This window comes from Onychostruthus taczanowskii, unplaced genomic scaffold, assembly GCF_017590055.1.
Source record: "Onychostruthus taczanowskii isolate IOZ18803 unplaced genomic scaffold, ASM1759005v1 scaffold12, whole genome shotgun sequence".
In the NCBI taxonomy this organism is placed as follows: domain Eukaryota; kingdom Metazoa; phylum Chordata; class Aves; order Passeriformes; family Passeridae; genus Onychostruthus; species Onychostruthus taczanowskii.
In genome coordinates this window covers 15,386,451-15,411,923 of record NW_024498351.1, presented here as the reverse complement: position 1 = coordinate 15,411,923, position 25,473 = coordinate 15,386,451, and the positions used below count along the sequence as shown (strand labels likewise).

Here is a 25,473-nt window from a genome sequence, read left to right as displayed (position 1 = left end):
GCCAGCCCTCCTAGATGTCCCAACTCCAGCTGTCCCTTGATAACCACACTAGGGTGTACAACATAACTATAAATCTACAAAACTTTACTTAACCTATATACACGATATTTGTCTACTAATTGTGAGAGTCAATCATCGCATTACTCATCCATCACAATAATTTTTCTATAACCTAACTATTAAGTAAATGATAACATCTGAAATGAGGGTCCCCACAGAGGAGACATGTTTGTAGACTTCTTGGGCAGTTTGGTTTCATAATGGAATGCGTGGTGTGACACTGCTGTCTCTCTTAGCACTGTTCTTCCACATCATAGCTCTTGGACAGCCTCAAGCAAACTTGACAGAGAGGGGAGCGGCCTTATGTTCCCACAAGTCTTAGTGACCCACCACAAGGTGTTCTGAGGTAAGACTGAAGCCAAAGCCCAGACACACAAAGAGACATCAAACTACCTATGGAAAACACAGCTCACAAAGACTTCCTGGGTTTTTTTTTCACTTTAATAGCTGGTTGTAACTAACAGGGAAAAGTCCTGCAGCCTCCACTCAAAGAAATCTCCCTTTGAATACTTCAGTTTTCTGCCTGCTTTTCTGCTGTAAAATGAAGGGAAGGGAGTGCCATATTGCAATGACAGCAAGGCATATGTCAGAATTGTGGGAAGGAAAGGTAAACTTCGTGATGTCACACCAGCACACATTTCAGCAAGGCATGACATCTCACCACAAAACCAGGCGTCTTGCCCTGATTTTAGAACAGTCTGCAAGTAATACTCAGCAGTAACCACTTCTGGCTCCAGGTCTTCCCCTTCTGTCACCTACATACTGTTGACATAAGTACCTCAGGGTCCTCCCTTCTACCTGAGCACCCAGAGCTGTACATCCTCCCTTTCACCATTGTGCAAGCAGGGGATTGCCAGCCTACAATGCACATGGGAGACCACACTGAGGGCACCACTGCCACAGCAGTGACAGCACTTGTGAGTGTCAGTGATAGCTACTGCAAAGGTAGATAGGGTATTATTCCATAGCAGTGTGATGATCCTCCTTTAAATCAGACAGTTAGGAATAAACCAACACCACCAATAAATGCAGGACTAAAGCCTGATGGTTTTCATACTGCAAATGATCCTTGGTCTTCCGTGAGCACCATAAACTGAAGTCCAATTTTGTTGCCTGGGTCAGTCGACAGAAACCATTCTACTGCTGCCAGCAATGAACTCAATGGCCTTGCTTTTGGTGTCATGCTACAATAAACTAGCAATAACTCAGGAAAAAATCAATAGAATTGTACTGGTATACAAAGAAGAATCTGATCCCATGGTCTATTAGGTGATTTTTAATGATCCTACAATTAGAGAAACCAAATTAAACATTTAACATTTGACCTTTGCTGCTGCTTCTAAATTAGCTAACAGATATTAAAAGCACACTTTTTTCAAAAATTTACAAAACATAGGTTTCAAATCCTGCAAATGACATTTGATACGTTTTCATTGTGCACTAGAGTTTAAAATGGTGTTTTTAAATGTGGAATAGTAGCTTCATTCTCTAAAATCATGGACTTTGGAGGTACTCTGATTAAGCACCCACTAGACAGATTGGATCATGGACTGGAGCGGACAAAAGTCAATGTCCTGTGAGAATCTCAGTGTTACAAAGGTGTTTAAGAACACTTCTGCAAAAAAAACAAGAAGTGACAAATTCAGAGAGTGCTGAGAGGAAATTCTTCAATTTTTTTTTTTTAAACTGAAGTCTATTATGAAAATTCCATCACTTGTTATATTTACTGTTTTATATCCTACATTTTCTACCATTCGCATTGTTTTTTCAATGTTTATATTTTACTCTTGTCAGAAAACACATCTCCAACATCAATTACAATTACTAACAGCATGCACATCTAAATAAACACCTGCAGATGTACACAAAATACACTCATATTGGTATAAAACCCAGCCTCCTCAAGTAAAACATATTAAATGGATGTGCTCTGATGTTACATTAACAAGTAATATATAGGAACCTTCAGAAGAAGGGTGGAGATTAAAAAGAGCAATCTTTAAAAAACATACATATAAATATACATGTATAAAGTAAAATTATATAAACATGTATGAATATATTATGGCACTCAGTACATGCAGCAGAGTTATTTTGTACATACACAGCAAAAAGATGATGCCTGTGAGCATCACTGAATGTGTACAGTGGATCTCTTGGCAGGGCCAGACCATGGGCAGTGCATACACAGACAATCTCTGGAAGAATCACCACACACAGTTGTCTCCATCCACTTCTACACAATACACCTGAAATTTATTTCAGAAAGTATATTTCTGTTATGCTGGTCTATGAATTGACAGGGCTTGGGGACATAATGTTGATGGATGCTGAGGCAGCTCTGCAGAGAGAATGGTGACTGTGTTCAGCTCTACACTCCATCAGTGTTTCCAAAGGCAACCCACTGAGCACATGGATAGAGTTAGTTCAGGCCCATATGAAAATCCACGTATGTGAATTCTGAAATCCCTGCAGCCCAGCTTTTAGAGGTGTTGAACATTTGCCTTCTGAAAAAAACCAGCACTTTTACAGAGACACCCAATGTGTCATAAGCTCAGGAAGCCATGCTGGAAAGTTATGGCCTTTAGCTATTAGCTGAATCAAGATTAATCTTGTGAGCCAGCCAATGCCTCCAAAATAAGGAAAAGGGATACCTGGGAGACATGAAATATTAGGACCCCCTTCTGCATCCTTTTCTCAGGTCAACAGCTGTCTTGAAACAGCAGTTCTGCTTTACCAATAAGCAACTAATGCCTTGGCATCAGATCCTGCTTGCAATTTGAATCAGGAGTTGACATTTTTGGAATGTCAAGAGTTGATACAACAAGAAATTCCTCCCTAATGCAAGCCTTTCATCTAGGCATGCCACCTTCATTGAGATGGCTCTCAAGGCCCAGAATTCAGAGGGAAAGGAAAGGAAGGAACTAAGAGAAGAAAACTATGTGAAAGGAGTAAACAGAATTACAGAAATAATTAACAAATGCTTCTTTCATGACTTCAAAAGAGAATGGGTGATGACATGAATCCTATTAATATCCTTGTTATAGGAATCTGCAATGCCTGTGCTGTTTGGAGACAGGGGATTAACGTTGCTTCTTGACCTAACAGCTGATCTGTTGTTTTTTGTTTTTCTACCGCCAAAAATACCAAGAACCTCAAAACCTTCTCAAGTGCATATATTTCTCATTATCAGGAAAAGCAGCAAAACAGGATGAAACCTACTGCTAGTTTAGTATTGACAATGCACACAACTCAGGGCTGCCACAGTGCAGCTCCCCTCATGCAAGGCGTGCAGCTGTCACTCCCCTAACACTGCCTGGTATCACAGAGTGTACCTGCAAGCAAAACTGCATGAGGACTGCTAAACAAACTGTATTGCCTGAACCAATAGCAAAGGATGGGAAGCATACCAGGGGGGAGCACCAGACACACTTGCTTTCTCCTTCCACTTCCTGAGACACCTGTTTGTGATTATAGTTGGACACAGCAGAGTGGGCAAGACAGACCAGGGTCTTAACTGGCACAGCCACTCTCAGGTTCTTACTTGTTGCTGGAAAAACATAATCCAAAACTGCTATTGAATGGCAACATATACCAGAGCAGGTTTTAGATGGGTTTTTTTTCTCCTTGCTGGTCCCCCACAGCCCTCCTAAAGTTATGCACAGCAATCACATACATGCATCCATCCATTCAGGAGTACATAAGAGGTCAAATGCTCTGATCTGAAAAGCAGGTTTGAAGCTAATTTGCTATTAGAGATAAAATGACACTTCCCATGGGTAGCTGTGCTGTCAGACAATTTTGACACGCCTAGTACTGACAAAGCTTGGCTGGTTGACACCAACACACTAGTAAAATCCAGTGTCAACACCTTTTTGTATGCTTTCTCACTGCTTGATCCACACTATCTTATTCAACTGCAACATTAATTAGTGAATGAATTATGATGACACAGGCATGTTGAGCTTCTTACCTCAACTCTTTTAACTTACCTTTTCATGATTTAACTCTAAATGTAATCTACAGTGAAACACTTCACTGTACTTAGGTACGCTGCTGTGGGTGTGAAAAAGGGATCACTGTTAAGATAAAAAGGAATAACCATAAAAAGCCAAGTATTGTAGAGACTGTTGGTCTATTTGGAACAATCAGCACTGCAATGAAAACCAAACGAGCTTATCATCTGGTAGGCAGAAAAAATATTGTATCAATTTTGAAATTAGCTCAGAGACATGCAAATGAAGGACCAATGGTCCTGATGTAAATACAGCCAGTTTAATGACTTAAATTGTAATCAAAAGGTGAGCTGGTAAAAGTGAAGCATACTTCTCACGACCAGAACACAACAACATCAGCCTTCTCTGGCAGAACAGCAACTCTGCCCATGGCTCCTCTTTCTGTGCTCCACCATCATACCTGCCCTTGTTTCTGGTAAACCTGCCCCAGTTTCTCTAGCTGTCCAATCTGTGGCCCTCATTCAAAGGCAGACTCCAATTAAAAGGGAGAATTACTCAGCAGTTACAGCTACATCCTCGCTGGCCCTTCCAATTCTCCTATGGAGGCAAAGAATACATGCAAGAGAGATGGGTATATGCATTGTTCATGGAAGGATCACTGCTGTGTGTTATGGTTTCCTATCTAAACAGTCAGCCAAAACTTTGTGCACTTTTCCCACTAAAGGACAGAGTCAGACCCCTGGGGCCTTAAGGTACATTCTCAAGTAGAGCCATCAGCACACACACACGGAGCACAGGCTCGCCACGTATCCAATTAAATAAACTTACATAAATCATATTTTACTGTGCTGCACAACAGGCAATATGGCTGACCACATCTGTGAAAAGTTATTGTATGTGGCTCTAATATAAACAATACCTCACGTAGCTACTCCAGCCTCTCGTGAAAAGAGGTAGTTAAGAATGTGATTTTTAAAGCAAGGTGTCTAAAACATGCCTGAATTTTACACCCATGGTTACTGAAGAATATTTCTGCAATTAAAATAATTACACAGACTGAACACAAGATTGATTCAAAGGAAAATGCCTCATGATTTTAGCAACAAGCAAAAAATGCAAAATGTTTCATTTAGGGATGGCTATATATTTTTCCAACAAAACTGGAAGAAGTTGTTCAGAAACTGAGATTTCATTAAAGCGGGAAGGAAAAAAATACAGAAAACCATTTCTTGTTTCTCTATTCTGTGAAAACATTTCAGTCAAATCCATTCCCATGCAGACATCCCATGCAAATACAATTTGAAGATTTCACTCTTGAAATTCAATGCTTATGGAACATTTGCATCTCAAGAGAAAGAAAAGTAACTACATCCATCCATAATGAAAGCAGAAACTAAAGAACTATTTGTAACATACTACAAACCCCTAAATATTCCCTTAAGATAGACTTCCTTTATTCATAATTTTTGACTGGACTAGTGCAAGGGGAGGAGGTCAGTGCACGGACAAACAGCCAGCCAGTCTGCTCCCACCTGTAATCCCATCTCCTCATCCATTAAACTGCCCTGGAACCAGAGGCTGAGGGATTGCTCGGGCTTTGGGTGAACTTTCCATGGCCACTGGTATTTGTCCTCCATCTCTCAAAAGAGATGTACTGCGGACACACCCAATTTACAAGTGGAGGTTGAAGCTGTTCCAAACTTTATGTTACAGGCAATAAACTTCTCTGAAGTTTCTGGCCACTCTACTCACCCAGCCAGCAACGCAGTAATTACACCTAAAAGCACAAATCTGAAGAAAACCTTGCAAAAAAAGATTTCCGCTTCACTCTGCTTAAAACAATATTTAGTTTAAGGCTCACATTTTGTGAAACAGGCCACAGTATGGTCCAAGAAAGCAAATTCTCACAAGAGCAGAATTTAGAATGTCCTATGAAAATGAAAAATGGTACTTCACTCTAAAATGCTGTGAAAATTTAAGAGGCAAAGTTAAGTATCATAATGAAATTTAGTACATCATCTTCACTGGCTTACAGGATAAACAGTCCAATTTATAGCATTTACAACATTATCACATATGGTCAGAGAAGTTCATCTACGAAGTTCATCTACAAAGTTCATCTACAAACTAAGTCACAGGTCATCAACAGGAAATTCATAGGAAATTATGGAGGAAATTAAAAGAACACAAATGCGCAAAGAAACTAATTTATACAATCTAGGTTCTCCCAGCACAGCTTCCTGTGTTATGATAAACTCAGCTTTCATACTGAACTTTCCCTTTTCCAGGCCACATTAAGTAAGTATTTCTGAACTGTCTATTATACTCTCTAAGTCACAAAATGTGGAAGTCAGATTCACTGAAAAGAGCCATTCCAGTTTTTTTCTTTACACAATGTATCTGGGAAAGGAAATGGTAACTAGAAAAGGTGTTTTGAGATCATTAAATGCAGATTTATCACTATTGGCACCTCAACAATGGGTGCACAAGATCCTTCATTGACACAAATACCACAGTGAGGACAGACACCATCCAAACACAAGACATTCTCATATTCCTTCAGTTCCAGCATCCCAGTCAAACTGCCCCTGCACTCTTGATCATGTTTGAGAAGATGACAAGTAGCATCTGTGGGCCTCTTTTACTCTCACATTAGACATGCTTTTCAAAATAAAACCTCTGGTCAGTAAGGCACAGGAATAGAGAGAGCTAAAGTTCATCTAGGTTATCTGGACAACTTTTGAAAAGAAAAACTGCTAAACAGAAGCAGCTACTGTTTAATTGTTTAGAGCTGAAAGCTGAATGCACTGTACTGCCTATACCTGTAATGCATCACACAGAAACAAAAGCTAGGAGTAACTTTGCAAGACAGATACAAAATGAAAGACTGGCAAGATGCCTCAGCTGTCTCTCTTCTTGCTCCTTTAGTTAAATAAAAAGACCTAGTATAAATGTGATCAACTTTTCCTTCATTCTTTTTCACAGCACCCGAACACCCACATAAGGTCCACAAATAAAAGCAGTTCAAGTTCATTCTTACTCTGGTGCTTTTACACCTTATGAAATTCAATAAAACATTGAGATGTGTTTTTTCAATATCCCAACTTGAAATTTCTAGTGAATTGTGCATTTGTAGCTATGTTCTGCAGACAGTATTTCCCAACTGAAGCAACAAGAAAACACACATATACTTTAAAAATTATAGGAATCACATAATCTACAATTTGATGAGAAACAGAACTATTTTTTGGATTGTGAGGAGTTGGTTGACAAGGTAGTAGTGATAGCAGTACCGAATAGCACTCACACCACATCATTTACTGCTGCTATTATAAACAGGCTCTCTCTTTTGGCTTGCAGGAAGTGAGATGGAAAATTCTAAGAACAGAGTGTTGATCTGAACACAGGATTTCACTTGCAGAACGAGACTGCTAGGTTCACACTGAACACACCTATTACTGGATGTCTGTTCCCACCCACCACTACCAAATCAAAGCCTGGGTTGAGAAAGGATCCTTTCTTTGTGATGGGCAATATTACAGTATAAAACAAAGGAGAAGATTCCCCTACTGAACCGATTAAAACAGAAGTGCAGAGAACTGCAGAAACAGAAGTACCCAGGAAAACAAAGTCAGTGACTGATACAACTGGGAATACTCCCTCACCTACTAACTTTCAAACCCAGTGATTTTAATCTCGCTTTGAGGGACAGAAAAGGGAAAGTTGCTATCCTCTTTGTAATGAATTCAAGCCTGTTGAAGATCAAGTTTTCTTGCTTCAGTTACCTTTTGCAGCCTGTTTAAAAGCTGCCAATACAGATCAGGATTCTGTCTAAACTAGACTGCTCTACCCACTCCATCATGCTGCACACCCAAATATACTTGTGGTAAAGCCAGGTCTTCCTTTTTCCCCACCCCCCTCCACAGGCAATTTGAACAAGATAATTCCAGCACCTATATGTCATCCAAGAGTGAGATACAAAACAGCACCAGTAGAGCAGCCAACTCAATAAAATATGCTGAAAAAAGGAAGCCAGTAGCTATAAACAACTTTCATACCCTTTCATAGCTACAGGCAGTCACTAGGGAGCAACAAATACTGGTTTGGGAAATTTTTGCAACTTCAATATTCAAGCATTTTCCCTAGGACTACTCTGGTTACTACTGGCCTTGATACCAAAAATTCTGCAAGAACAAGTACAGAAGAACAATTTCCTGAGACTCTTAGAAAAGCTTTTAACCTTTGTTTCTGCTTCCTGTCCTAGCTAACTAATCTGGAAAAAAATATCTATAAATGAAAGTGTTCAGTTCAAGTTCAGGCACTCAGGTCTCAGTTTTAATAGTCACTATCCTTTTTCCCTCTTCTTATAAAAACTAAACCCAGTGGTTGGACAGAACTGCATGAAGCATTAATTAGTTACTTCTTACAAGGGGCAATCTATATTTCTAAGCAAAGATTTACATCTACACCACCACCATCAGATATCCAGTTTTGGAAATTTAATGGTAGTTTTGTCATTTACACTAATGGGAAGTATAATGTTTTTCAAGGAAAAAACCAAATACCATTGTGTTATTTAGCAATTCTTACACAAGCTCTAACTTACCTGACAATTTTTGGTCATGACTGATACTGTCTGGCCACCTCCACCTATGTAAAAGCATGCTTAGAGGGATCCAAGAGTAACTGTACCTGCAATTTTTTTCAGCACTGCTTTACTTGAGTCATGGCCCAGAATTTGGATTTGATTCTGTTTTAATGCTGTTCACAGAGATACTTTACAACCTGCTAGGGGATATAAAGCAGAGTCATGCTAAAGAACCTTCCAGAAAACTGAAAAGAAACCCACAATTTTTGGAGGATTTCTACAACATGCTTAGCAAAATAGAATCTTTCTGGTCTTATGATGGTACTTAAATGTCTTTAAACCGTGCAAAGAATGTTACAAAGATAGTAGTTTACTCTGGGATGAACTCTCCAGCATGCAAATGAAGGCCTATTGTTGCTCACAGCTGAACAGGTCATCGAGCTAACCCAAGGTGATCTGCAGAATCCTCACATTTCAGTCCCCTCCAACAAATAATGCATTTTGCAAAGATGTGGCTGCTATTCAATTCCAAAATGTCAAGATATTCAACACCCTTTAGGTTCATCAAGTGTTGCCAACAGGGTATAACCTCTACACCTGTGAAAGACAGGGAGCTATTCGTGATGAATCAGTACTGTGTTTGTTCTGAATCCTTGTCTACTCTTGAAAGAGGAGCTTCCTGTAACTTCAGTGGTCTATCATGATACCTAGTGTGCATATAGAAAAATTACTTCAGTCACAGGATTATGAGAAAACACAACTAGAAATGTATCCAGATGCAGACTGACACTCCAATACAAATGTCAATGACAGCCTTTGGTTACTTGATCCTGGAGTACCTCTGTGCCCCCCAACCTGGCCAAAGGTCCAAGCAAACCAGCAGAGAGAACATGGAGACTTTGAATGCAAGCAAGAGCAAGGGGCTAGGAAGGAAATTTTAACCTGGAACTTAGCCCTGCAGAGACGAGTGCTTTGAACTGAGACAGAAACATGAACAGGTCTAGGTAAGATAGGCAGACACACAGTCTTCTCTTTCTTTGTTATATTCATTCCTCTCGATTTTACTTCTAATGCCATGAAGAAAAGAGACACTCTGGATCCCCACACTCATAGGTCACAACAGCCAGGAAGAGCAACAGGTACTCAACTGCAGTTTGGTCACACAAGCAGTGCTCAGAACACTGCCCACAGCTCGGTCTAAAAGTGAGCTCACAGGTATGCAGAAAATGTCTTGGTACCTGGTGGGCAAGGACCAGGCGTACACAGGTTCTGTCACATGTGTGACAAAACACACAGGCATGGGCACAGCACTGTATGTGAGTTAATACCACACATACAACTGCAGGAATGAAAACCAGGGCTCCACAGGAGAGAAGAGCCTGTCTTTTGTATTCTTTTAGGCAAGAAACTGGGGAGAAAACAAAATGAAGTAGAAACTGTGCAAAAATGACTGGCCCATGAACTTGAACCAAGTCTGTGGTCTGAAGACACAGCACACTTAGATCCTTCCCCTATATCAGGATGCAGTGAAAGTTCCTAATTCTCTGTCACGGTAAGTGGATGCCACAGAGACCAAAAGGGGCTGGAAAAACACAGTGAGCCCAGTAGTAACCTCCCAAGCAATAAAGCAGGCACAGCCCCTGAACTAACTGAACAGAGTGAGCCTCTCAGGGTTCACCAGTTCACCACAGACTGCAGCAAAAGAGACAGAGCAGGATCCAGGAGGTAAAGCTGGTCCTACTGGCCACTGACACCCATAAACTCTCAGGTTTAATTGTCCCAGCAATGGGTCTGGCCTAAAACAACACAAAACTACTCAGAATTCAGGGAAGCAAAGAGATCACATTACTGTTAAGAAGATATATGGGAAGCTGTTTCTTAATACCACATTTTAAAAAAAGAAGGTGATGCAATACTGATTATTCCATTAAATATTAATTACCACACAGCTGCTTTCAAGCTACAACATATTCCTTTAGATAACTGAATTAAGGGACATGAGAACTGAATAAGCTTTGTGTGTATCTGGCGCTTCTCAATTACATTAAACTGAGTTCTTCAGCTCATGTGTAATCATCTCTAAATATTAATCTTTAGACTTACAGGTTCAAGATTAAAAACAAAAAAAAAAACAAAAAAAAAACAAAAAAAAAAAAACACACCAAAAACTTAGGACTCTCAGATTTGCTCAGATGACTCCCAAGATACTTCTTACTGTTCAAGGAGCTTGAAGAGCTTGTCCTAGACCTTTCATCAAACATTCCTGAAAGAGAGAATGAGGTTACCTTTTCCTCCTACAAATTTTAATTTGCATAGAGATACCATCAGTTGGACAGCAGGGTTGCATACTTCTCTTCTTTCTCTTCTACTTGAACTTGGTAATCAAACTCCAGTAACAGCAGACAACACTGAGACTGGATTTTACTCTTCAACTTTGAAGGACTGAAACCTCTGCAACGAAAATGTAAAGCAAAGAGCAGTAAAGTAACTGCACACTTTTCAAAGGTAACCTCCAAACAACCATGCTCTGGAATTAGTTTTTACCATTGCAGAAAGCTCTTCAGACATCCCTTCATGCTGTGACCCTAGACCACCTCCATCCATCTCAAACTGACATGTTACCTCCAATACCAAAATTGTCAATTAAAGTAAATGAAGAAGGCTGCAGGAGAAGTTTTCAAGAGCATTACTCAGTTCCAGGAATATTAAATGGCTGGACTGACCACAGGCTGCAGCTCCTCTCTATGCTAAAACAAAATCCAGGACTTGCTTTCGTATTTAGAAGGAAAAAAGGAAAAAATAAAAAAATAAAAAAAAAAGGCAAGAAGCTTCCAATATTTGAAAAGCTATATATATACTTTCATTTAACTGTTTGGAGACCTCCAAAGTTGCATTAAATTTTATCCTGCTTGGCAGCTGCATATGATTTCTTTCTTTTCCCTTGAATTAAGCAGCAATATATCACAAACTTCAAGTATATTTCCCCCTTTTCAGCAAGAGGTACTGTATACATGTACATGAATTGCATTGGATTCAAACTTTCAGTCTCTCTTCTCACACAAGGTCGAAGCTCTACATTGTTGTAATTTTCTTTTTCAGTGTTTTTTCTCCAAGACAGTCCTCCACTGGGAAATTAATATTCTGCATGAACAATGAACTCCTTGCATGGCCTTTGAACCTAGTGGTTGCTAGGAGGCCTAAAGAAACCCTGGAGTACAGCCTATTTAATAGCACGTATCAAGAGATTATTCAGAAGCAAAAATGTGTGATTTTCTAAATTGTCTGCTTTTTTCCCTCCTTACTTCCATCTCCATTCATCTGTCAGACAATCTTTAGATTTCATATGAATTGCATCTGCATCAATTTTCTATAATTATGGGCAGTTTGTTCCCCAAGTATTGAAAATGTGACTGGCCAGCCACCAATGCTGCTTAAAATCAAGCAAATATCAAACTGCTCCTTACTCAGTTTTACTGAAAAGGCTGCTTAAAATCAGATGTGCTTCACCACTGTAGCATGAGGTTTGCACTCCCATTATAAACATGGTTCTGTTAGGGACTGTGTTTTCCTCACACAAAACACCACGGCATTGACGGCAGCACAATTACTCAGTATTTCTCTGTGCTGAAAGAAATATATATAGAGTCTCCATTCAATTCAGGCATACTTGAATATTAACATTTCAGGCTTTTTAGCATCTCATTGAAGGTTGTTTGATTGTATGCATTTCCGTATTTTCCCCCAGCATAGCAATTGAGGCAAAATCCCAAGGTTTCTTTCCCACCCTCCACCCCATTCCAAACAATGAGGCATTTAATTAAAAGATAACCACAACAATGTTAATGGTGATGAGGTTAAATGGTTGGATAAACAGAATGCAGCCCCCTGAAAAGCCCATGTGTTTCAGGACACTTTCTCCCCTACAACACTCTGGGTGACAAAGAAAGTATTTGTATTCCTGATCCTCACAATTTTTACACCAGTGGACTTCCTACAAATTTCCTGCAAGGAAGAGAGTTTTCTTTAAACAGTGAGAAGTGTTTAGACACAGTAGCTATACCTCCCAAAACTAATATCTGGAAAGGCAGTCAACAAGAATCCTTTAAAAAAAAAAAGAATGTGGCAACTATCCATTATGAGAGAACAATTAAATTTCCAGATAAAAACCTAACAAGCTGTTGTTAGGGATGAAAAAACAACAACAGCAACAACAACAAAAACCCCCAAACAACAAAACCAACAAATATTTGCTGATTTTGATTTTCAGTGTGTCCTCCCTCCAAAAACTTTAGCAAATTAGTAAAACTTAACATGACATTTGTTCTTGTCTTCAGTTGTTGCAACTGAAATCAGTACCCTCTATATTCATAAACAAGTATTCCTGGTCTGGAGATTACTTTAAAATATCTATAGCAGACTAAAATTCTGTGCCCCTTCCTACCTCTCAAGGACACAGGTATCTGCCAACAAATGCAGGGTGACATATCTGATTCTGCAGATTGCTGGTGTTCAACTGTTTGGTTGGTTTCTACCAATCTTGCCAACAAAAAGCTTTCACAGAGACCGAGCACTTCGCTGAAGAATTAAAAACAAGAAAGAACCACACCACTTGGCACAAAATGCTCACGTGAGCTCCTTCTCTTTTAAATATGGGCTTTCACACTGAAAGAAGGGCCTAAAAACTACTGACTTCAACAGACCTGACACAGGGTATCTCACATTGGGAATACCAGGACATTCACCCAGAATAAGAAAAATCTTTGCAGTATTGTCAGATTCAGCTTTCCAGACACTTTCAAGTCCTGCAGCACCAACGGAACAAGTCAACCACTCCACCAACACAACCATTCTCCTCTTCAGTTGTTCAAGCACAAATTTTCCTCGTTATTTCCACCCACTATGTGACTTCCCAGGAACCAGAGCACCAATTGCCAAAATGGCACAACACTCTTACACGAGCAGATTTTTCAATAAAATGCGTATTATTCCTCTTGTACTTGGGCATTAAAGAAAAAACAGTCACAAGGCACTTTTAAAACATGAAAAACCAATCCTGACTAAAGAGATATGTTTATTCGGGCCAGAGACAGGAAAGTGAGCATATAACTGAAAACCACAATCTGTGGCTCAACCTTTGCAGCAGAAATGGGGCGGGAGGGGACAGCAGTACAGGGCTGGAGACGTTTTCAGTAATGCATTATAAATACCTTAGTTTTCTCCTTTAAAGGAATCTGCCTACTCAACCTAAATTGTGCCTCAGAGGGAGAAACGTGCCTTTGTGATAAATTGGAATTTGCCATCATAATAATGAAACATTATGTTCTATCATCACAATAAGCAGGCAGCAGAACAACAAAGGAGGTTTCCAGGATTTTCTGCCCCCGGCCCCCTCCCCATCAGCATTTTCCCAAGTCTTCTTCTGGGCGTTTAAGAAATGCCTTAATTCCAAGGCCATTAAGATGCATTTCTGGATGGAGCAGATTCTACAAATAGTACTGAAGCTTTCCAAAATCCCACCAGCACTCCATCGGAGGCCAAGCCTCTCCCTGATGTCTGCCTTTCCCTGCGCTGTTTTTTGTTTTGCTTGTGCTTTCTCTTTCCCATGCACAAACATGTTGGTGCAGTGTCCATTATTTCCCTACGGCCTTCCTTGAAAGCCACTGACAAATGAATATACATGCACGTGTGTGTTCCATCACATACACAGGTCTGGTCTTCTCTACACCTCAAAAAACAAATGCAAATGTGTTTACAGTCATTTTCACCAACACATGCCTTGCGATTGCAGAAACATGCAGCTGAAAGCCTGAGAGCCTGTAACAAGACAACTGCATTTGCAACCCTTTTCCTTTCCAAAATGGAAAAACACGAAAACCTGATGAGTTTAGAACTAGAGTTCACTGCATTTTAAGCGGAATGTGTGGGAGAGCAGTAAATATCCAGCACATGCTTTTACGCACAAAAGGCGCAAAGGGCTCCATGCTCTGCACATCCAGTCATTTTTGTCTGCTCTTCCGCAACACAGATGCAATCGTTTTTCTCACACGTTTTATTTCACTAGACTAATAGATTTTAAACACCATATTGCGAGGACACCGCTGTGAATCTTGCAGAGGTACAAAATGGTGGATGTATGCTATTTTTTTTTTCATTATTCCTAACAACTCAGCCTCCCCGATCGCAGGCTCCCCTCCGTACCCACCAACACATCCTTCCCAGCCAGACACACATCCCGAATCAGGCTCGCAATAAAGCTCTCTCGCATACACAAATTATGTTACAAACCTGATGTCATGTAGCCCCGTGATGCCTGGGAAATAAAAGCTGGGGGGAAGTGCTTGTGCAGTCGGTAGTCCTTCTCGCTGCGGGACCTCATGCGGTCTGAGGCCCGGTCGGAGAAGTCGGAGCTAGGCCAGGCCCGCCGCAAGGTCGTACTCCGCGTCTTCTTCATCCTGAGGATGCCCGAGCCTACTCCTCCCGCCGCAGCATGGGTCAGGGGTGCGCGCTGCCGGGCATCAGCCTAGCGCGGGCACCGCCGGGGCGCAACCTGCGCGCATCTCGCCGCTCCCTCTTCTAGGGCGCCAGCCGCAGGTCCCTTCCTTTTTTTTTTTTTTCTCCCTCGAATGATCCAATTTTACACACGTCCCACAATGCATTACACTTCATTTGCAATCGGTCCGGCTTATAGCTCCCAGATTTGCGTGGAGGAAAGGCACGTTATGTGGCTTCTCAGGCAAAAAAAGGAATGGGGGGGGGGAGGGGGAGCTGAAGGGGGGCGGGGGACGAGAGATGTGCAGCGTGGGAGCTCGGGGGTCCCGAACAATGGCCCAATTCAGCCCGGCCGTGCTTAGCCAACTGTGAGCCCCGACACAAAAGGCCCAAACAAACGAGGAAAATCCCGCGGCCGCCGGCTGCGACCCCGACCGCGGCGCGCCCGGCGCTGGGGAGGAGGCGGCAGCTCCCGGCGCGGCGGGAGGAGCGGCGGGAGGAGAAGGAGGAGGGAGAGGAGAGGAGGGAGGGCCCACAGACGCCTCTCTCGGCCGCGGGACGAGGGGATGCAGCCGCGACCCCCCACCCGCCGCCACCGCCGCCTCCTTCCTCCTCAGGCCCGCGGCGCCCGGGCGGCCGGCAGCGGCCCACGGCCCCCGGCAGCGCCGCGCCTCGCCATGGTCGGCGCCGCCCCCCGCCCGCCTGTCCCCGGGGCTGGATCGCCGCCGGCTCCGCGATAGGGAGGGCCGGCGCGAGAGGGGAGGCCGCCGGCCGCTCCGCCCGCCTGCCCGGCCCGCCCGCCGCCTGCCCTCCGCCTCGCCGCGCAAAGAGCAGCCGCTGCCGGAGCGCCGGGCACCGCGCCGCCGCCCGGGCTCATGCCACTCCCGCCGGAGCCGTGCTAGTCCCGCCGGGCTCCGCGCTCCCCCGCGCGGCACCGGCTCGCAGGCGCCCGCGTACAAAACCCCGTGCACGACAGGGACCCGGCCCCCTCCCGCCGGCTCCCGCTCCGCCTCCTTTCCGTCCGTCCGTCCGTCCGTCCTTCCTTCCTTCCTGGCGGTGGCAGTGATGGCGGAGCGCCGGGGCCGGGTGCGCAGCGCTGGGCACGCCGCACCGCCGGGCTGCGGCCAGCGGGCAGGGAGAGCGACGGGCAGGGCGGCCTTGCGGGCCGGGCCTGGCCATCGGCCCCTTCGGGCGCCGCTGCCGCCCCGGGCCAGCCGCGAGGCGAATGGACATAACCGAGGGAAGGGCGCCGGGACAGATGTGCATCCCCGGGGCACCCCTGCGCACAGCCTGCGGGGCTCACCCACGCATCCTCCGCCGCCTTTCCCCATCGGCGCCTCAAGAACCGGCTCTCCCCAGGAGGGCCCAGTCAGCCACACCGCCACATTGACAACCACCACACGCCCCAAGGGTATCCAGGACACCCGGGCTGCCCCCTCACTGGCGGGAAGGGGGCTGCCCACCCTCTCACAGTGGCTCACACATCTATTCCCAGGGCACCCTCTTGAGTGGGGCCTGGCCACCCGGGCATTATATGAACTCCAGTTAACCAGAACCGTGCAAAGGGACTCGGTTCTTCCTCTGCAAGACGGCTCTGAGCACGCCCGGTGTCAGGTGCTGCCACCGTTATCAGTGGGGACAACTGCAATGCAGGGATGTGAAAATGTTGCTTTTGCAGCTTCGTTAAATTACTTATATATTTATATTTTTATAATTAATCCTTCTTACAGTGGTTTGTGTCACATTTCTAAGAGCATGGAAAAACTGAGGAGTGTAATTTTGTAACTGGCAATTTTCAATAGTGGTGAACCAGTCAAAGGTTGACCATCAGTGAATTAACTTAATTCCAAAGCCAGTGGGCCATGAGATATTATCCCTTAGCTGCCTTGCTGCATGGCTGTGGGTTAGTCACTTCAGCAGCCACCTCAGCCCATCTGGCTGCACTCCTGCGGACACACACACAGAATTATTCATGGGCTCATATACGGCAGTCCCTTTCGTATGAGTAGAATATCCGCCAATGAAACTCAGCAAGAAAGTTGAAAGCTAAATGCTACGGGGTTCTTTCTCATTCAGCCTCATCTTTTTCCAACTGTGAAAAACTATCAGGAAAGACATGTTTCCACTGATGCTTTGTATACTGGTAGCAACAGGAAAAAGTTAAGATGAGAAAAAAGATGGCCTAGAGCTCCTCTAATAAAAACATAAGATTTTCCATCATAAAACTTACTCATCTAGCAATTTACTCATCAACCTACGCAAAGCTTATAATAGAGCATGTTTTCACCCTCAGACCAGAAAAACCATAAGAACTTTTAGAATCATTCCATTTTTCTTCTTGAAGGCTGAGCTTGGGGTAGATTGGTTAGCACTACCTAGATAAGTCAAACCTAAAAAATGTACCTATTTTACCAGATGTAGAAGCAAATTAAATTCTATCTAGGAGCATAAATTCACATTGCACTATCTGAACACTGAATGAACGATGGCTTTGCCTTTCCAGCAGTCAAGAAGTGGTTGAATATAGTTGGCCAGCTAACTTCAACTTATTGCTGAACTAAACTCAACTTTTCTCCTAGTCTAGACACAGCCCTAGATATCAATCTGTTCCATTAAAAGATGACATGAGACAAGAGACAAATAGGAATCAGCAATGAGGAGGAAAAATGAGGTCAAGAAGTAGAAAGACAGAACAAAGCAGGACACACACACAAACACAACAACAAACAAGGACACAGTGATCTTTACACTGGCTTTTTGTATAATTATTCCCAACTAAAATATTCTAATAAGTATCAAATAAAAAAAGATGGGATGGCTCTGCAACTGTCAGATAAAGCACACACCCCAATTCTTTTCAAGCAATTTGCTGTGCACTATGAATTGGTGACAATGCACAGAAGTCTTTCAAGTGGCTTTAATTGACTTAATTTGTACACTTCCATGAATTGTCACAAGGGTAATACAGTACATATAATTAACACATGGTATTGTCTACTTATCAGTTGTAGGAATTAGACTGGTTCATAGTTTTGGGTACAGCTAATGACCCATTTTCCTTGTGTGGTAATTTTAAATGAATAATAATTTGCTCCTAAAACTATGAAAGGAGGAGGGAATGAGAGAAATAAGCAACTATAGTGGTTTGACCATCTGGCAAGATCAATTTTCCCTTCCCACATGCGGGGAGATCTGTTTAAAAACAATTTAAAAACATCTCAGTATTGAGACGTTGTTCCTGTGGTCACCTGAAGTTCCTTTTATCAAGTCTTCTCACAGTTATCTTGTTTGGTTTCAGCTTAAAATCTTCTGACATGGTATCTTTGAAGAGAGGAATTCAGAGCAAGTTTCCTCCTGCTCTTGAATTGTTTGAAGTCAAGTGTTGTTACTGGGATGAATCAAATATATAATTAAAGACCAAGTTTAAGTTTTGGCTGTTTTCTTTGGAATAAGAGCTAGAATTGTGAGTGTAATCGATTTTTTTTTTTTTTTTTCTTCAGTGGCCAAACTGAAATAAAACTATTTTCTTCATGTGATCTGAAAGCTAAAATTTGAGAACTTTAAAAAAAACAAAACAAAACAAAAGAACAAACAAATCCACAACATTTTATTCTGACACATTTAAGTTTACTTTTTTTTTTCAATGAAGGAAAATAAATTTTTGGATTCATATGGCTATGTCAGAGCAGAGTAAAGAAAAGATTCTCAGCTATGGAAATTGTCTAATAGAGCTTGCTAGAAGTAAGGAAAAGTTCTTCTTCCAGGCATGAATTACACTAATGGGAACATGAACACTTGGTAGTGACGAGAAAAATTGAGATGGTGGCAAAGCTTGTGGTTTTGGGGTTTTTTTATTCATCCATAATTGTTTTGAGGGGGTTTTGTTTTGGGGTTTTATTTTTTGTTTGTTTTTTTGGGGGAGATTTTTTGTTTAATAAGGGAAAGGTTAAATTCAGAAGCTTTTTATTGAGAATCAGATAAAGCATTCATTTTTATAATTTGGTATTGACAATCCAACAGGAACCATCTCTATCTTGCATTACTAGGGGGAGAGGTGATACTTGGATAAATAAACCATAGGGGTCTTGGGGAAAAGGTCTGAACTAAACCAAAATTAGGCATCCTGCCTGCCTCATAACCTAACGATTCCTCATAACCTAACGATTCCTTATCAGGAATTGGCAATATAATAGTAGCCACTTCCAAAGTATAGATTTGACATTACAAATTTCAAAAAAGCAGCTTTGTTCCATATCAGATGTTACAAAGGATTCTTATATGTTCAATCACAACCCTTCTTCAGTCCAAGCCTGAAATCTTTTGGAGAAACAATTAAAAATCTTTGCTTCTGAAAATCTGCTTTATCTTTTAAAAAGTGAGAAAACAAATATTACTAAGGATATCTATTGCATGTGATCTTCATAAACAATTACTAGTTGCTGAGCAGACCTGTTCCCATTTTGTAGATGGAAAACCTATAAAAGAAAAGGACATAACGTGCCCAGAAAACTGTAGGAAATCAGTGGCAAATGCACTCTTAAAACTTTGGGATCTCAGCTCCTATTTCAATCTTTATTTTTCCTTATCCGAAAAATAATAATGTAGCAGAGTACAATATGGTGAGCTGTATATACATTTCTCTGCATGTGTATGTGTATACATGCTTGTACGTATATGGTAATTGCTCTCATATAATGTGGTATTTCAAGTTTCAGCTGGGACTACTTTTTTTTTTCTTCCCTATGACAAACAAGTTTCCATAGGGACAGCAGCAGGCTTCAGTAAGACGGTGGGCTGGTGTTACTGCCTTAGCTACTTCCTTGGCTTGGGGACTGACTGCATGAGGTTTTCAAAATTAAATAAGCACACATGCCAAATACTAAAATAAAAAAGGCAAAATAATAGGACATGCAAGGAGGAAAGCAATCCCCCTCTTCACTAAGACAAGCTACACCTCTAAAATAATTTTCTCTCAAACTATGCATTCAAAGCCTGGGTTCTCGCTTACCCTGTCACTACCTTGCCTGTGGCACACAGCCTGATGTGGCTGCCTCATGGAGGAAATTAGAAGGGCTTCACTTTATTACTGTCAGCTGAGCTGGTGCCTCACAACCACCCAACACCACTGGGAGAGCTAAGACTCACAAGATGGCAAGTGCCACACAGAGTTTTGTGGCATCACACTGCAGGTCTATGATAGGGGTTCCTTTCCTATGCCCAGCTTCAGAAACAAACAGTACAAATAACATTGGTAATACTGGCACACACACAGGAGACTTTGCACTAAGGAAGGCCACAGTCACAGGCACCCAGGTAAAACAGGGAGCAGAGGGTCCTTCTGTGCCCTATGAAAACAAAACCATCACATTCTGTAACACTTTAAAAGGGGGAGATAGGATGTGTGAGATTCTGGGAAGGAATTGCAGGGTTTTTGAAAGTAGGAGAGAGAGAGAGAGCGGAAAGGAATAAACAAAAAATAAAGTGGGGAAAAAATCCTGTAGTACAAACAGTTGTAAAGCAGAGGAGGAGGAGGAAAAATGGAGTGTGAGAAGAGGTGGGAAAAACATAATTATGAACTTGTGAAAAACCCCAAGCTCATATATAACATCACAGACCTTGGTAATCTATGGGTTTATTAGATTTACAGCTCTGCATAATAGAGTTCCTGAGAAAATACATCTCTAACATTATAAATCCATGGAGGAGAAAGTTTTCCACGTCATAAACTCACAATTTTCATGTGTGGATCCTTTCGTCTCTCTATTAACAAAGGTTAAGAATTCAGACTCTAAAAGACATGTTTTTAAGCAATCTTTTATGGGTTAAGGAGGTCTGACAATACACCATAGTTGTCTTTGTCTGTAGGAAGCGCTCCTGTTCTCTTCGAGATATTTGCAATCAGATATACTAGCAAGAACAAACCAGAAAACTCACTCACACCCTTTCACATCAGTCCTTCGACTTCTGACACTAACACTGTTAATTTGTAACCTCTCACTAGTACTTGTTGTTACTCAAATATGCAAGAGAAACTAAGTAATTCTAATCCATGCTTGTGGTCCAGGTCACAAAAAGAGGCGCCTTCCTTGATGGATTTATTGGCAAGGGAAAAGTTGGGCTTGCCAGACAACTCTCTTCTTGAAAGAGGATTTGAGAAACTCCACCAAAAAGGGCACCACCAAGGCCAAAGGTATAAGTGAAAAAATTTCCAAATAGAAAAAACCAAAAATGTTTCAAAGCCTATCACAAGCAAGACTTCAGTCTTGCTATCAGGTTGTGTTATAGCATGGTAGTAATCCTGGCTTACTTACAGCACCTCTTAAACTAGTTTCAGATCATATTTCTCTCAGTGTTATGCTTTGGGAATGTGTGATGACAGGAATGCAGCGCTGCTGCTGCACACGTGCTGTAGTTCACCGATTCATTTTTCTGTATGCTGCCTTATGTGCTGTGGTATTTATTTTAACTTGCATGACTTTTAAGAAAAACCTGTCTGTGTAATGAGAAGAAAGGCTCCCCTGTTTTCATTCTTTTTTTTTCATGCCAGACCTTCAGATTGCATTTGTGCTTCCTCTGCACAGAAGACAATTGATGCAGAAGGTTTTTCAGTCTGGATACCCAAATCTATCTAAAAGCTAGCGTACAAGCAGGAACACTTGTAGGACACAGCTTTTGTTTTGATGCATGCTTTTCCTCTCCTATTATCACTGACTCAATGAGAGTTAGACAAAATGGGTGGAAGCTGGGCTTGTAACTCCTCAGTGTACAACACTAACGAGAGACGGAGACAAGCCATGAATCCTGCACAAATTTCCTCTCACACAAAACAGAATTCTAAAACTTGGAGATGTGGACTTACAGCAGTTCAAATCACAAGTCAATTCATTCACCGGCTGTTCTTCCAAAGGATATAGTAGCAAAAGATATGCCAAAAATGTTGGCCTCAACTTTCTTGTTTTCCACTGGTGTCACATATCATTAGTACCCTGGTATTTAAGTAACACACTGATATATGGGGACCAGCTGTACTGTAAATTAGAATAACAGCCTAACCTTCTGCTTTGGGAGTTGAAAAATGGAGACCAAGAAGTCAACAGCCAGTGTAGGTGCCACCAGCAATAAAAGCCATCACAAATTATCTTCCTAGAGATTAATTCCCACATCTCTGTGTCTATCTATTCCCATTCCTTCACAGAGCCTATGTTGCAAAGATGGCACCATGCACATGCAGGCCTTGGGCTCTTGTAAAACTTCTGGGTGCTACATCAACACAAACAAGGAGATTCTGTGTGTCAGGCAGGTACTTTTTGAAGAAAAAAATCCACTAAGAAAAAAGGCCCTTGGCAGTTAGAAGTGGGCAGTGTTTTGCATCTTGCATTGTCCTGCAGGCTCACATTGTCCTGCAAAGAGGACAATGAATGTATTTGATGGGCAGTCCTAAAAGCAGCATACCAAGGGAACTAAATCCCAGCAGCTGCTATAACACTGCAGAACATTTGCTGAATAACCCAGTACTAAGAGCCCTCTCAAAATTCTTGCTTACACAGCTGTGCAATATAGTGAGTATATTTTATAGTTGCATATATATAGCATGTACAAGAGGCAGAGATCTTTAAAACTTTAGAAATATTTGGAGTAGCCTCCTAAAAAGAGGCTACTCCACCCTTTGTAAACAACCTCTTGTCATTCAGTTACTTCCATATGTGCACAAAGCTCTGCCTAAATTAAACAGGCTTTCAAAATAGTAGTTTAGTACTGAAAATGTATGGTTTCTACCAATAAGTTTGAAAAAAATGTAAGCAAAAGACAAACTTGGAAATGAAAAAGCACCAATTTCTCACCTCACAGAAAAGTAATTCAATCATTTCTTGGATATTTTATTATAGTCTCAGATTCAGAGGTTGTCCCATTGGCACATACATTTGGGCATGAAAAAAACTCTAGAGAGGAATCAAAAGAACAGACAAAAAATACATGACTACACATGCCTGATTTTTTCTGGAAAATCAATGCAAAATCATCAGTCTGCTTGTTCTCTGGACCAGACTGCAGCACTGCAGAGTCAGTTTGTTCCTGTGAAGGCAGTACTCTTTCGTCATTGGTTTCAGTGAGACCCTGGAGTTTGTCCCTTCTCTTCTGACTGTGCAGTAGCACCCATCAGAAGGATAACTCCACTCCTGGGACACCTACCCTGACTATCCCTGGTTACCACAGCTTCTTGCCATCCTCCACTTGGCTTTTGAAGCTCTGATATTACCCACCTGTGTGCAACCAGAGACAATTTCCCATTGCCCTGTTCAGGTGAAGGTTTATGCAGGCACTACTTGCACTTGCCTCTCTGTAGAAGCTGTTCTTAGCACTTCTCCTGAATGCAGAGATTTTTGTATTCTAGTAGAGGAACAAGAAAAAGACATTTTATAGCACTGGGTCTCAAACTTCTCCCACCACCTTGTAAGAAAGTTCAATTCTTCCTCAGGGGTCTAGTGCAACAAAATAATTTTTGTTTTACTAAGTGACACCCTACACAACAGTTGCAATCTGCTAAAGCTAATGTATCAACCCCAGGGAGTCTACTACTTTCTTTTTCTATAAATCCTCCTACATTACTGTGCAGGTGTCAGTTGCTTTGTCATTAATTAATATGGTTTAAATTAAACAGAAAGAAAGGCTTAAATCTAGGAGAGCACTGTTGCTTCCCAGATTTCTGCAGGTCAGTGCAAGATCTTTGACTCGTCTGTGGAGCTAAGCCGAAGGCAGCAGCATCCAAAGCCTCACCTTAGCAAAATGTTTCTAGCACAACACTGCAGTGTCACACCAGATACAAGAACAATCTCTGATGTGAATGTTTCAACCTATAACTTTCTGACCAGGTCAAGGATAAGGACAAGTGAAACATGTAGATGTTATGAAGAAAAAAAAATCCCTTATGACAAAGGAATATCATTGTGATAATCAAAATAAAATTGTGAAATTAGGAGAAGTAAATTAATGTCAAATTAGAAAATTTAATAAGAAAATTCCTTTGTAATTCTGAAAAGGGTACTCCTCACTTCTACCACAATCTACCACAATGCTGTACTTACATCCTTTAAAGCACATGAATGACAGTAGCATAGGATAAAATTTCTTTCAAAATGCTTTATGTATTACAATGAACTTTTGTAAGGCACAGAGAACCACTGACATTTAAAATTTCCAGAAACCCAAAAATCTCTTTCTCAAAAGAAACAAACATCTTAAGTGAGACCATTTACACGAAATTAAAATTTCCTAGCACTAGAATTCTATTTGAAGAATCATGTACAAAATTAAGAGCTAGAAACTCTTTAGTCTTCATTAAAACTGATTACTATTGAGCTGAACTCAATACCTATACAACCCAACTGTGGTAAATCTTGTTAGTTATGGTGATCATCTCAGAAACTTTAGCAAGGAGTCACCATGTTCCCATACATAAAAATTTTGAATGCTTTGTATCCCAAGCTGTTCCAGGAATCAGCAAATACTCAGGACAAATGTTTCACAGATTGTTGTATAAAGTAAAAGAAACTCCAAATGCAAGGTGCTCAGCGACTTGCCTTTGATCTTTTTCTTAATGGGGGAGATGTTTAGTAACCTTTCCATCTCTCAGACAGTCTCAAGTAGATCAGACAATCTGCCTTCACAACTGGCAGGGTTCAGATTTGTCAGAGCATGATGCTAGTGTCAAATTGTTTTTGTCTTCCTTCCTCTCTAAAGATGGATCTTACTATTATCCCAGCTGATGGAACCAAGACAAAATAAACACAGACATCAGGACTGAAACAATGACAGACTATCACAAAAGGCATTTAAGTGCCCACAGTCATCCAAGGAGTAAAAAGTTATAAAAACAAGTACTTTTTTTAATTGCCCGTATCCCCATGTCATTGCTGAAGTACTTAAAAAAACCACAAACCCTCTGGATTTCTACCCACCGCATAGTAATTACTGAAATAACAAAGAATTGGAAAAAAGTCTTTCCAAAGCCTGATGCTATTACTGAACTGCCAGTGAAAAAATTCTCAGTAACACCCCTTAAGTCTATCCTCCTGCACTCCCTAATCTGAACACAAAAGGTTGGGTTTAAACACCCACCCCCCACCCTGAGATTAAAACCGCCTGCAGTTTTCAGCTTCGGGCCAGCACTGACAATAATCTAAATCCTTGGCTACTGGCTTCATGAAGACACAGCCTACAGAGAGTCCCCCAAAGTTCTTTGAAATGTTAAATACAAAGCAGGAGGAGGTCATAAAGGAAATATTCTTCACAAAAGGAATGGATATCATGTGCAGGCTTTTCCAATACATTTCTCAGTTGATTTGCTTCCCGCCACCATTTTCTCAATCCTGCATTGTCTGA

General features: G+C 41.6%; 1 protein-coding gene across 3 annotated transcripts in view; it reads right to left on the bottom strand.

Annotated features, from left to right (window-relative positions):
• Positions 1 to 25,473, bottom strand: part of STOX2 (storkhead box 2) — a 143,412-nt gene that overhangs the window by 56,817 nt on the left and 61,122 nt on the right. Inside the window, exon 1 of one of the 3 annotated variants that reach the window (XM_041395718.1) lies at positions 14,890 to 16,071. The exons of the other annotated variants lie outside the window; for them this stretch is intronic. Coding sequence (XP_041251652.1) covers positions 14,890 to 15,055 — 166 coding nt within the window. The 5' untranslated portion in view covers positions 15,056 to 16,071. Of the gene's footprint in view, positions 1 to 14,889; positions 16,072 to 25,473 lie in introns of those variants that run through there. 3 annotated transcript variants of the gene reach the window in all.